Source organism: Rattus norvegicus, chromosome 10, assembly GCF_021556685.1.
Source record: "Rattus norvegicus strain SHRSP/BbbUtx chromosome 10, alternate assembly SHRSP_T2T, whole genome shotgun sequence".
Classification (NCBI taxonomy): domain Eukaryota; kingdom Metazoa; phylum Chordata; class Mammalia; order Rodentia; family Muridae; genus Rattus; species Rattus norvegicus.
Window position 1 is genome coordinate 92,838,912 of NC_141543.1, and position 13,713 is coordinate 92,852,624.

The window sequence follows — 13,713 nt, forward strand, 5'->3', positions numbered from 1 at the left end:
TAGTCTGTGATATTAATGTTATGTGTAGTGGAAAATTAAATCTCAAGCCTTAGATTCTTTATCATAGTGTACACATTGTATCCTAAGGGAAAAATGCTTTTTTTGTTTGTTTAAAGATTTATTTATTTATTATATATAAGTACACTGTAGCTATCTTCAGACACACCAGAAGAGGGCATCAGATCCCATTACAGATGGTTGTGAGCTACCATGTGGTTGCTGGGATTTGAATTCAGGACCTCTGGAAGAGCAGTCAGCACTCTTAACCACTGAGCCATCTCTCCAGCCCCAGAAAAATGCTTCTTGACCCCAACCAAACCCCAACGGGTTTCCATTCTTCCAGGAATGGTGCATCCCCTTAGGGAATTTTAACACTGGTTTTAAGAAAAAACTACTTTTCAACTTTTGGCAAAAGCAAGAAGGGATACTTACACCTGGGCGAGAGGGCATAAGCCTTTAATCTCAGTACTCGAGAGGCAGAGGCAGATAGATGTTTGAGTTTGAGGCCCGCTCTACTATACACAAAGAACCCTGTCTGAGGGGAGGAGTGGATCCATCTAATGAACCACAGAAATGAAGGGTATTGGAGTGGGGCACCCTAGAAAGGAGCTGAACCCACTCAGACTGTTGGCTATTCACGGACACTTTACCCCAAACGTGGGCTGCGTCCCCATCTAAATACAGGCATCTGGCATGTACAAAGTTCTGTTGATCCACAGTGTTCCTCAGAATACAATTGGGGCATAGACAACTGCAGCCCAAGGGCAGGTCATTGTGAGCACAAGGAGTGTCTTTCAGAGTTACCCCCAAGAGGTCAAGTTTCCAGAAAGGGAGTTAGCAAACAGAAGAACCCCATCCTGCCCAGATCTTACAAGGACACCTTGCCTTCTGGAACCATGTGATATTTCTAAAGTTTGGACAGATTGCACAGTTCAAATAAGCATACTTCCAGGAGATGGGTGATGGCACAAAACCAGGGTTCCAGAAGACTGGAATGACCGAGAACACCAGCCTTCTCAAGAGGGAGGAGGACCATTAGTCAGAGAGTGATTTGGGGCCAGAGAGTGTATGGTAACTTGTCCTGTAGATCATCATGGAAGACCTTGGGCTGGCTAGGAACTAAGGCCAAAAAGGTAGGCTTGGGCGCTGAAGAGGGCCACATACTGGAACCATTGTTAACCTAAGAGCACCCTTAGTGACTTAAAGGGTCAAGCCAGACCTTCCAGGGTCTCTCTGTCTGTCCCTGTAAATGCTGAGGGGCAGGTGAAAGAACCCTGGCCTTTGTTCTCAGTACCACATAAGGGGAAACATAACCATGTGATAAGACCAGCCCCCAACTGCTCTCACAAATTAAGCATTTTGATAGGACACAATCCAGCTATTTTACAGATGATCTTTTCAGCTCCTTTTTAGACTCAGGATGCCTATCCCAGGCCAAAATAATTCATAAGACTTAAGTGGTGCTAGGCAGTGGTGACCCAAGTCTTCAGTTTCAGCACTCAGGAGGCAGAGGCAGGAAGATCTCTGAGTTTGAGGCCAACCTGGTCTACAGAGAGTTCCAGGACTTCTAGAGCTACACAGAGAAACTCAGTCTCAGAAAGCCAAAAATAGGGCTGGGGAGATGGCTCAGCGGTTGAGAACACTGATTGTTCTTCCAGAAGTCCTGAGTTTAATTCCCAGCAACCACAATTGTGGCTCACAACCATCTGTAACAGGATCAGATGCCCTCTTCTGGTGTGTCTGAAGACAACTACAGTTTACTCACATACATAAAATAAATAAATCTTAAAAAAAAAAAAAAGCCCCAAATAAACAAATTAGATTATGGTAAGAATTGCAGAATTCTGTGACCATACTAAAAACTATTGGATTTTATACTTTACTCTCAAATTTATTTGTATTACTTGAGACAGGGACTCACTGTTTAGCCCAAGCTACCCTTGAACTTGTGATTCTCCTGCTTCAGCTTTTCAAGTGCTGGGATTACTGGTGTGTGCCACTATGCCCAGCCTGGACTTCAAATTTTAAGCGAATTAGTTATATGGAGTATAAATTATATATTATGCATCATATCTCAATAAAGCCATTATGAAAAACACTGTTGGGCTGGAGAGATGGTTCGGCGGTTAAGAGCACTGACTGCAGGGGCTGGGGATTTAGCTCAGTGGTAGAGCGCTTACCTAGGAAGCACAAGGCCCTGGGTTCGGTCCCCAGCTCCGAAAAAAAGAACAAAAAAAAAAAAAAAAAAAAGAGCACTGACTGCTCTCCCAGAGTTCCTGAGTTCAAATCCCAGCAACCACATGGTGGCTCACAACCAACTGTAATGGGATTCGATGCCCTCTTCTGGTGTGTCTGAAGACAGCTACAGTGTACTAGTATACTAAATAAATAAATAAATCTTAAAAAAAAGAAAAAGAAAGAAAGAAAAACACTGTTACAGATTTGACTCTTTGGTGCCTCTTTGAGCTGGTTCTTGTGTCCCTTTGACATTCCCAATCCATACCTTGAGCACTTTTTTGTTGAGGCTCAGGAATCACCACACAAGCCATACAAATGTCGATTTCAGTCAAAGAGAGTAGTTTATTGAATGTACAACCCCAAGACTGATTGATCAGGACCACAGAAGCCATGACTGGCTGCTCTGACTTAATCGTCTGTACAGGTGAGTCCTCAGGGTCCAACTGTCGCCACCCTGAATGGTGGTGTTACAGATTCACGATGTCATGGCCAACTTTTAGTGGGTGCTGGGGATCCAAATTCAGGTACTCATTTTTTTTTTTTTTCAAAGAAAGGCACCAGGCCATCTCTCCAGTCCTGTTAATTCTTCCATTCATTTGGAAGAATTGATTTACTTGATTTACTCAGTCAAGAAATAATCAGGACTCTGATATCTATAATCAGCAGACAGACAAACAACAAAAACTGGGCTTGAGTTGGGAAATAGTGGCCGAGTCTTTAATTCCAGTAATTTAGGAGGCAGAAGCAGGCAGGTTTCTGGGAGTTTGAGGCCAGGGCTACACAAAGAGAAACCATGTCTCAAGAAAAGGAGGAGGAAAAAAAAGAGGAGGAGGGAGGTGGAGGAAGAAGAGAAAAAAGCCCATAGTACCTGGGCAGTGGTGGCGCACACCTTTCTCCTCTTGGCACTCGGAAGGCAGGAAGGCAGAGGGAGGCGGATCTCTATGAATTCCAGGCCAGCCAGGGGCTACACAGAGAAACCCAGTCTCAAACAAACAAACAGACAAACAAAATGAAGAAAAAAGAGAAGAAGAAGAAAAAGAAGAAGAAAGAGAGAAGAAGAAGAAGAAGAAGAAGAAGAAGAAGAGGAGGAGGAGGAAGAAGAATTGCTCACAATAATGTGTGTAAAGTACAAGAAAGTTGTATCATGGGCTGGAGGGATGGCTCAGTGGTTAAGAGCACTGACTGCTCTTCCAGAGGTCCTGAGTTCAATTCCCAGCAACCACATGGTGGCTCACAACCAACTGTAATGGGATCCGATGCCCTCTTCTGGTGTGTCTGAAGACAGCTACAGTGTACTAGTATACTAAATAAATAAATCTTAAAAAAAAAAACAAAAAAAAAAAACAAAAAAGAAAGTTGTATCATTAAAAGAAAGAACGAAACCATATGAATGGAACCAAGCATTCAGTAGTTTTAGTTCTATGTAAATTCATAGAGAATGTATTATAATTTGGGAAGTCTGGTTCTTCTCATATGTTCCTTGGGTCCTGAGCAGGATCCACGAGATGGGAAGGCTGAAAGCCCCCCTGTGCTTTCTCTTCAGTTTCCTTCAGTTTGCTTTTGCCATCAGTGTTCACCAGCAGGGGGCAAACAGTGGACAATGAGCGCTCAGGTGCTTGGATAGTAGAATTCATAATTTCCCTCCAGTGTTTTGTGTGGTTTGTAATTAAAAAAAAGAAGAAGAAGAAGTTTCAGAAGGGCTGAGTGTGGCTCGGTTGCTAGAGTGTTTTCCTAGCATGCACAAAGCCCTGGATTTAGTCCCAGCATCCCATGAAACAGTGTAGTGTCACAGACTTGCAATATGGGCCTAGGTGGGAGAGTGTTGGCAAGAAGATCAGGAATTCAAGGTCTTCCTTGGCTACATAGAAAGTTTAGACAGCCTTGGGCTACACAAGATCCTGTTCCCTCCTTCACCCTTCAAAATTAAAATTAAAAAAAGGTTGTGGGGGTGGGTGGGCTGGAGAAATGGCTCAGTGATTAAGAGCACTGACTGCTCTTCTAGAGATCCTGAGTTCAAATCGCAGCAACCACATGATGGCTCACAACCATCTGTAATGAGATCTGATGTCCTCTTCTGGTGTGTCTGAAGACAGCTACAGTTTGCTTATATATAATAAATAAATAATTAAAAAAAGATTGTGGAATATAATAAATAAATCTTAAAAAAAAATAAGAAAGTAAAATCCGGGAGCCAGATTCCCAGGAGCCAGATGTAGTGGTGCACATCTTCAGAGGTAGGCCGATCTCTGTGGTCTACGTAATTCCATGTCTAAATTCCAGGACTCACTACTTCCTGAGACTGTACAGAAAAGAAAGGAGAAGGGTAAGAAGGGGAACTAATGGGATGGGGAAAGGGGAGAGGAAGCGGTAAAGTGGGGGGATGGAATGAGAGAGGAGAGACCCCGCCCACCGAGTGTGCAGGCCTGAGCCAAAGCATCCCACATCCCGCGTGCTTCCTTGCCTCCTGCCTCCTCGGGACTTGCTAACCGCTAGCCTAGCCGTTATAAACCGCCACCGCACAGCCACCACACGGCCACCGCCGCCACCACCACCACCGCCACTGAGGAGCGAGGAGGAACAGCGCTGGGTAGACACAGTCTGCAGAGCCGCCCTTCACTGGCCTCCAGCAAACCCCAGGTCGAAAGTCCTGGACACTCCAACGTTTCAATGCCAAGATTCGCAAGTGCAAACGAGACCAAATTAGATGTGCTTATCCACCAGGCTGCATTGAAAAGTATCAACCAGAAAAAATGCGCGGCGCGGCGCAGGAGGTGGGTGAGTTGTCCATAATTTGCGGAGGTTGGAGGAGAAGCAGCTGTTGGAAGTGTCCCAAGTCGAGCTCCAATAGAAGGGAGCAGTTTGTTACCCGTTGAGAGATACCTCCTCGAATTGTAGAATCTTACGTTTTTATGGGGCTGGGGAGATGGCTCAGGGCTTAAGGGTCTTTGTTGCTCTTGCAGGCGGTAACTCCAGTTCCAGGGGATCTACCACCCGCTTCACAGCTCCAAGCACGAACATGAATATTTATGAGGTAGGTGCCATTGGTATGTTTATGACAGTGCAGCCTGCATATGTCAAGGTTATGGTAAGGTCAGAGGCAAGCAAGGAAGCTCAGCCTACTCCAAGTCAGCAGCAGGCTCCCGCCCAGCCTCCAGAGAATCCACCATCTCAACAAGGGGCCCAGGCTGCAGCTACATGGCTATCTGTGGAAACACAGCTTTCTACTACTCACTGCTTGATGAGAGCTGGGAGCCCCATCTGACCTGCAAAGCGCCCAGGAAATACAGCAAGATTCTATAGTTCAACAGTAAACTGAAAATCCAGCAAGACTTCAGCCTCTGGGTCAAGAATTACACCCTGGGGGTTGGGGATTTAGCTCAGTGGTAGAGTGCTTGCCTAGCAAGCCCAAGGCCCTGGGTTCGGTCCCCAGCTCCGAAAAAGAAAAGGAAAAAAAAAAAAAAAGAATTACACTCTGTATAGGCTGGAGAGATGGCTCAGTGGTTAAGGGCACTGACTGCTCTTCCACAGGTCCTGAGTTCAAATCCCAGCAACCACAGCCATCTGTAATGAGATCTGATGCCTCTTCTGGTGTGTCTGAAGACAGCTACAGTGTACTTATATATAATAAATAAAATCTTTAAAAAAAAATGTTCACCATCATAACTTGCCCCACATTACAGTGAAGCCTGTGGATGTGGTGTTTATCTTAGAGCCTACCAAGAATGTTGAATCTAATCTGGTCCAGCAGGAGTCCCCAGTGTAACCTCCAGTGTATGTTGAGGGGGCTGAACCTTCTTTCTAAGGGAGGGGGGGAATAGCCAGCCCAGCCCCTTGAGTTTCCCAGGCAAAGGCTGCTAGCTGGTAGTTCCAGCTGAAACCTCAGAATTTGCTGAGGAGCTTAAACCTTCCCTAATCCACCCGGAAAAATGAGTGGAGTCTCCAGAGAGCATCTTGAAGTGACTTTTTTTCCCCTCAAGGTCACAGCCAAGGTCAACATTTAAGGTTGTCCAGAGTGACTATTAAACCTTCAGATGTGGAACAGGGTATGGCGGTGCGAGCCTTTAATCCCAGCACTCAGGAGGCAGAGGCAGGGGAGTCTAAGTTTGAAGCCAGTCTGGTCTACAGAGTGAAAGTTTCAGGGAGAAACACAGAGAAACCCCGTGTCAAAAAACAAACAAACAAAACAAAAAGAAGAATAAAAGAAGACCGACTCCTGTTCCTCCACGTCATGTCCAAAGTCTGACTGGGATCTTCCAAAGTTAGTGCTGAAAGTTTCCTAAAACCACAGCTAAGCACCTGGACCTGGAGCTCACAACATCCCCAGGGCCTGGGAAAGAGTTCAGACTTGTTTCAGCTCATCAAGGAAGACGATCTATCATCAGCACAGCGAAGTTTCTCCACTCAGTCAGACATTCTCCTCAGCCTCTAAGGTTCACTAAAATTTGTTCACCATGGGGGCAGAGCCATTCTGGCTCAGAAAATGTCCCCATCTCAGCCTTCACTGAGGAAGGTGGAGCCATTTCTAAATGCTACAGCTAACCCCAGCTTAGCCTCCAGAGCTCTCTAAGGAGGATAGAGGGCCTGACCCATGCAGCCTCCAGAACCACCTAAGACTGTAGGTCAACCTCCGTCAGGTTACGAAGCAACCTTTCCAATATCAGTCCAAGGCCAATCTCACTTTTCTACATCATCCTTCACATTTGAAACTGGGACCAGGACTCACCATGGCTTCAGAGCCTGCTTATAGAGGCCTAAAATTCTTGCAGCCCTAAGTAGGACTAGAGCTACTCTTGAAGAGATTCCCAGGTGTCATTTCCACACCCAAACCACATTCAGGCTCCACAACCAAATCTCAACGAAGTCACAGTTCACTGGAACTTGACGGCAGGACCCACGTGAAGGCTGAAGTTTGTCCAGCCCAGAGACTCCAGCGTTGTTCTGAGACCCTAAGAGGAGACACTAACTTGTATTCTCAGCCCAATGCAGAGGCTTGGTTGAGCCACAGCCACAGCCCCGTACCTGCAAGGGATGCTTCACCATTCACCATTTTGTAAGTATCTGGTTTTGTGGTCTGCACCAGCCCCTGTCTCTCCAGAGCACCCCCCACACCCTACCTTCTGTATTTTTAGGATTTCAGGTGAGCACCAGCTAAATGACGCTAAATGAAGTGTGTCTTCACCTACATCACAGATCCCTGACAATATTTAAGGGAAGACCAATGAGGCTATGGTATGGTTTTTGTTGTTGTTGTTGTTTTCTGTGAAGAGCTCTCTGTTAGGGAGCCTAGGATTAATCAGATCAGAGTTTCCCAGGTGCTAGGACTACATGGGAAGACACTGGGTGGAGGTAAAGGACTTTGTCCTGCTGAGGGTAAGAGGTACCCCCCCCCCCGCGCCTGTGACCTTGCCCTGCACACCTGGAGTGGAGGGAGCTCCATCCACTGTGTGTGACAGGGGACAGTGTGGGTGTGAGGAGGGTCTCTTCTCAGAGAGATCTGCAGATGTGGGTGAACATTTCTCCTCCAGCTCCAGAAGGACGGGGCAATTCACTGTGCTCAGGGGACTTCCTGTGTACACACTGTAACATTCTGAGTAGGCAGCTATCTAGCCAGTGACACTTTCTCTCTTGCCACCACTTCACAGGATTAAGTTTAGGTTTACTTTCTTGTACAAAGGGCACACCAGTATTGCTGGCCCCTAATTTATTTGACTAGGATGTATGGCTATGGTCTGCAGTAGGGTGGCTGGTGTTCTCTTACCAAAATCATTCTCCTTTTCCTTGACAGTTAAAGAGGCGTCTGTAGGGAACCCAGGAGGATCCCTGCTGTTGCAGGCCTGGAAGGAGAGCACCAGCACCGAGCTCACTACTAGATTGGAAAGGAGATATTAGGGAAAAAATAATGATCTTAGCTGTTCAGGATTCATCAGAGAGCAGCTCGACTTTATGATGAAAGTGTTGTTACTGGTACTTTAAGTTACTTATCGCTGTATTTCTCAGAGGGAAGCTGGAAGATGTAATTTTTTTTGTTTGTTTTTTTAAGATTTATTTTATTTATTATATATATATAAGTACACTGTAGCTGTCTTCAGATACAGAGGGCATCGGATCTCTTTACAGATGGTTGTGAGCCACCATGTGGTTGCTGGGAATTGAACTCAGGACCTCTGGAAGAGCAGTCGGGTGCTCTTAACCGCTGAGCCATCTCTCCAGCCCGGAAGATGTAATGTTAATGCCACTGATTATTCTAATGTACAAGATGTAGATAATAGCCTGGGCTCTTTGCAAAATGATGAGTCCTCCACCCTCCTGATAACTTGAGCTACAAAAGTGAACTCTACTTTTGCAGAAAATCTGCTAGATGCAGAAATTGATGAGGTTCGAGAGAAAGAGAAAACCGCCATGCTTGTGCAGCCGTCACGCCGTTTAGGTCCCAAATTCAAACGAGGAATATTTGAAAAGAGATGGGAACCTGCCCGGGCAGAGGAAGACAGTCTTGCAGAGATCGAGAAGGCAGAGAGACGGCTCCTCAGCATGAGCAGGGCCCCCGAGGGGACAGGAAGCTTAAGGAAGAGGCACTTCAAGGAGGCGAGAGTCAAGAGTCTGTGGAGCAAGCAAAGCGCCCAGACGCCTGTGGAGAACAGCACCACGGACAGGCAGCTCGGGAGCCCAGCCTCAATGGAGCTGGAGCACAAGCTGGAGCAGAAGCCCAGGGCGTTAGTGGAAAATTCCTTCCCTTCAGAGCCCTTACTCCCAAAGGATCATGGGAAGGAACTCTCTTCCTCCCTAGGACCGGCCCTGGTGGACACGGCTCCGGTTCCAAAATCGCTACCCGAGTTTCTAGACAGACGGAAAGACTTGTCTGACACCATTTTTGTTTTAGAAAGTGCAAATGCTAATGTGAAGAGAGCAAAGGGTTCTAACCCAAATTTACAACCTGAAGAGAGACGTGGAAACCTTAGGAAGAAAAAATCTCATTTCCAGTTGATTGCAAAGAGGCCGGTGGCAGCATCGTCTGCAGTGAGGAGCCTGGTAAATTCCCCTGCACAAGGGGTCTTGTCATCTTTAGGCAACCTGAGTTACCCAGAAAGGCCCTTTTCAGAATCATATACGGCTTCACAGCCTTCTACAGAAATACCTCTGGGGGGTTGGGGATTTAGCTCAGTGGTAGAGCGCTTGCCTAGGAAGCGCAAGGCCCTGGGTTCGGTCCCCAGCTCCGAAAAAACAAAAAAAACAAAACAAAAAAAAAAACAAACAGAAATACCTCTGGAAGAAAATCAGGCGGCAACAGATAATGTTAAAGAAAATATTCTCAAACTAACCGTCACTGTGCCTGCAAAAATTATATCAGAAAATAAACCTCGTGAGAAACCTACTACAGGTTCTATTGTGTCTACATCCAACTTAGTTCCAACCGTTCAGCAAACCAGCAAGCCACAGTCAGACTTCACTGTGGGGTCTGATACGCATGCTCCTTCCACAGAAGCTGCTCACCCATCGCTCATGTCACCAGGAGAACAGTTTGAATCCCATCTAAACCAGCAGCTGCGGCCCCTCATCCCTAACAACGATGTGAGAAGGCTCATCTCTCACGTTATCAGGACTTTGAAGATGGACTGCTCTGACACTCATGTGCAACTGGCCTGTGGCAAGCTCATCTCCAGAACAGGCCTCCTGATGAAGCTTCTCAGTGAACAGCAAGATTTCAAGTTGTCCAGGACCGACTGGGATACAGACCAGTGGAAAACCGAGACCTACATCAATGAGAGCACAGAAGCGCAAGGGTCTGGAACCAAGTCAGGTGCACTCAGTGCCGGGGACACCAGGCCCCAGTCTCCCCATGAGCTAACATGTCTGGCTTAAGAAGGAGTAATTGCTTTCTTTCTTCTTTTTCTTTTTTTTTAAGATTTATTTATTATATAAGTACACTGTAGCTGTCTTCAGACACACCAGAAGAGGACATCAGATCCCATTACAGATGGTTGTGAGCCACCATGTGGTTGCTGGGAATTGAACTCAGGACCTCTGGAAGAGTAGTCAGGTGCTCTTAACTGCTGAGCCATCTCTCCAGCCCTCTTCTTTTTCTTTTAAAGATGTATTATATATAAGTACAGTGTAGCTGTCTTCAGACACACCAGATGGTTGTGAGCCACCATGTGGTCGCTGGAATTTGAACTCAGGACCTCTTGAAGAGCAGTTAGTGCTCTTAACCACTGAGCCATCTCTTCAGCCCTCCACCTCTCCTTACAACTCAAGCCCTAGAGGACAGACCTCTCCAGCCCGAGTAATTACTTTCTATCCTTCACATCTTTGTTGCTGAATAAAATGTGTCCTTTTACTTTGTAGCTCACAAAAGAAGTTCCAGGATACAGTGTTAAAAACAAGCTCATCTATGACTGTAGCAGTGACCATTTTAACTAACACTTCCTGTCTCACTGGAGTAAGGACAATTCCAGGAAGAAATTTCCAGAAAGAAAAATTCACACTTTCAAATGATGTTTCCAAAAAGGTCAGCATCCTCTGCATCGAGAAGTCTCAGAAGTCCCCGTCAGGAGGGGCCTTTTCATCTTCAGGAGACTTGAATTCTCTGGAGAATTCTTTGTCAGGATTACATCATCTTTCAGAACCTTCTAGAACAGTGTTTTTCACCTTCTAGAGTGACCCTTTAATACAGTTCTCATGCTGTGGTGACTCCCCAACCATATCCTTATTATATTGCTACCTCATAACTAACTTGGCTACTGTTATGAATCACAACGGTCACACCTGGTGTGCAGGATGTCAGATATGTGACCCACAGGCTGCGAATCTTTGTCCTAGTGGTAGCATTTCTACAGAAGCTCAGACTGCAACAAATAGGTATGAAACCCAGCAGAGGCTGAGAAAGCAGGGTGAAGCAGAATTCAGGACTCCCCTTCTGTTTTCTAGATAGAGCTTTCCTGACTTGAGTGGCCACTGTGGCTTGGGGATTTGCACACGAGGAGCCACACATGAGAAAAACATGGCTCAGGACTTACAGGACAAGGAGTCCTCTGGAGAGGAGATTTCCAATGAGGATACAGGGGAAATCGCTGGTGGAATTAAACCTTCCCAGCTAAAATGAGGCGCACAGGACAAGTTTGTTCAGTCTGTTAGAAGACTAACATTGCTCGTGAAAAGCCAGCTGAGGCTCTAAGAGAGGCAGCCCCTCAATGGGAAGAGAGAGCTGTCGTGGTGGAGTGATCCCATCCTGCTTTAACCAACAGAGTAAGGTTTTTGTTGTTTTGTTTTTAAAGATTTTTTTACATGAGCACACTGTAGCTGTCTTCACATACAGGCCAGAAGAGGGCATCAGATCCCTTTACAGATGGTTGTGAGCCACCAGGTTGCTGGGAATTGAACTCAGGATCTCTGGAAGAGCTATCTCTCTAGCCCTGTTTTGTTTTTCAAGAAAGAGTTTCTCTGTGTCACTGCCCAGGCTGTCCTGGAATTCACATTGTACACCAAGCTGGCCTCGAACTCCCAGAGATCTGCCTGCTTCTGCCTCCTAAGTGCTGGAGCTAAAAGGCATGCGCCACCACACCCAGCCAGAGTAAGTTTTTCTTCCTCTGTCACATGAAAATTAGGAATAAATTACTTTTAATAGATTTGTGATCATTTACAAGCCTTTTGTAAATAAAAGAAAACATGCAAGAGCAGACGATGTGCCTGCTAATCACAAAAATGCTGCCATCTGGTGATGTAAGGACTGATGCCAGTCACCGATAGCCAGTGGCCTTGGGCCCCAGAGGAGTCGTGTGCCTGGGGAAGCACAGGCCAGCATGGCTGCTATGGTTCCAAGCGGAGTGACGGGCCCGCTAGTCCTCACCTGGCTGGTCAGTTGGCTGTGCAGGGGACACCTCCCAAAGCTCCTTTCTGAGCACTGTGGCCAGGTGTTTCTCCCCGCAGTGACATCAGAGGGGCAACGTAAAGCACAGGCATAAGGCACGAATAGACATGGAAAACAGTGGGAGCCACCCTGGGAAGCAGCAGGAGCCACGCCCCTGCCCCTTAGGGACAGTGGGCTCGTTACCAAGCCCTGTGTTGGGCCTCTAACCTCTTGTGCCACTTAGCCAAACAGTGGATGCAGAGCTGACTACAGTTGTCATCCTCACGACTGTAAGGCTGGCATTTGGAACTCTGAAGATAAATCACTACAAGTTTAATATCTTCAGTGTGGAGTGCACAGTGAGTTCCAGGGCTTCCTAGACAAGAGAGCAAGACCTTGTCTCAAAATTAACTGTTGACAGCTTGGCCGGGGGAATGTGGTGGGTGGCGTGTAGGCAGAGAAGAGCCTACACAAGTGCCCTAGATCGTGCATCCAAACAAGGACTTAGCTTTTTTTTAATTTTATGTATATGAGTACACTGTTGCTGTTCTCAGACATACCAGAGAGGGCATCGGATCCCATTACAGATGGTTGTGAATGACTATGTCGATGCTGGGAATTGAACTTGGGACCTCTGGAAGAGCAGTCAGTGCTCTTAACCATCTCTCCAGGCCAGGATTTAGCTTTTTAAGCCACCCTCCATTTTACCACCCTGCTACAGGTTCGGGAAGATAATAAACACAGTCTGTGCTGGTATCTGTCAATCCTATACCAGGCTCAGAACTAGACGCTTCGGTTACAATGTTGTGACAAGGACACAAGCCACTCTGCTCAAATAGCACTGGCCACAAAGACAGTAGCTGACAAGAACAGAGCTTGTACTCCTGAGCTTCCCAAAGTCTAGACCAGCATTTCAGGAAGCTAGGGACCCCTGGATTGGGAGAAGAGACAGACGGCTAAATCCAGAGCAAGACTGTGTCAGATGTGACAGTGGCTGTGTACCAAGAAGAGGTTTGGTTCTGTGCTTAGTCAGTGTAAGAGAATGCCTGGAGACAGAGAATTAAGTTGGTGTTTTATAGGATGAAAGGAAGGCGGGAACCATGTGAAAGCCGAGAAGCTCGGCCTTTCCAGATGTGTCTGCATTAAAGCTTGACAGTCTTGGGTTGAAAGCATACGAACAGTGGTATAAACTGCTGTTTAAGCGGTGAGAAGACATGACCCAGCTGGGTGGGGGACAGACCTTTGATGCTGGGCCCAGAGTAGAGGTCATGCAGGAAGAAACTGCAGGTACCAACAGACTTAGCAGGAAGCAGGAGAATGCGGCCAGGAGGGCTACAGAGCAGAACCTTTGCTGACTCAGCAACTGGGGAGATCATGGGAAAGATGGGCTTCACAGCCTCATGAGACGTCACCAGCCACTTTCTTAGTGCTGCAGGTAGGTGTCGCCTGCTTCCCCATCCCTATAAACACGAAGAACCACTCGGATCCCCCCATCTTTGGGAATTGTATGGCGCCTTCAGCCTGCAGGCATGATTGACTGCTGAGATGTATACAGTTTTGTCACATAGCCCAGGCAGAGGCTTGAGAATGCAGAGAAAAAAAAAAAGATGAATAGAGACCTGAGGTGGCCA

General features: G+C 46.6%; 2 protein-coding genes across 3 annotated transcripts in view; both read left to right on the forward strand.

Moving 5' to 3' along the window:
* Positions 1–4,642: 4,642 nt before the first annotated feature.
* The window catches only part of Rdm1 (RAD52 motif containing 1), a 33,186-nt gene continuing 24,115 nt past the window's right edge, over positions 4,643–13,713 (forward strand). The window contains exons 1-2 of one of the 2 annotated variants that reach the window (XM_087570797.1): positions 4,643–5,013; positions 5,199–5,269. In XM_087570797.1, coding sequence (XP_087426923.1) covers positions 4,989–5,013; positions 5,199–5,269 — 96 coding nt within the window. In that variant the 5' untranslated portion in view covers positions 4,643–4,988. The remainder of the gene's footprint in view (positions 5,014–5,198; positions 5,270–13,713) is intronic. The other variant, XM_087570798.1, reaches the window with a different exon arrangement.
* LOC108352174 (leucine-rich repeat-containing protein 37A3-like) lies at positions 7,564–11,861 on the forward strand. Its single transcript, XM_087574824.1, has 4 exons — positions 7,564–7,615; positions 8,585–9,382; positions 9,509–10,036; positions 10,582–11,861. Exons 1-4 carry the CDS (start codon positions 7,564–7,566, stop codon positions 10,611–10,613), a joined length of 1,410 nt encoding a protein of 469 aa, XP_087430950.1. The 3' UTR covers positions 10,614–11,861.

Coding starts and splice junctions, on each gene's coding strand:
- LOC108352174 (XM_087574824.1), top strand. CDS start 7,564: ATGGGAAGACACTGGGTGGAGGTAAAGGACTTTGTCCTGCTGAGGGTA. Junction 9,383..9,508: donor TACAGAAATACCTCTGGGGG/GTTGGGGATTTA, acceptor TACCTCTGGAAG/AAAATCAGGCGGCAACAGAT. Junction 10,037..10,581: donor AGGGTCTGGAACCAAGTCAG/GTGCACTCAGTG, acceptor TTTACTTTGTAG/CTCACAAAAGAAGTTCCAGG.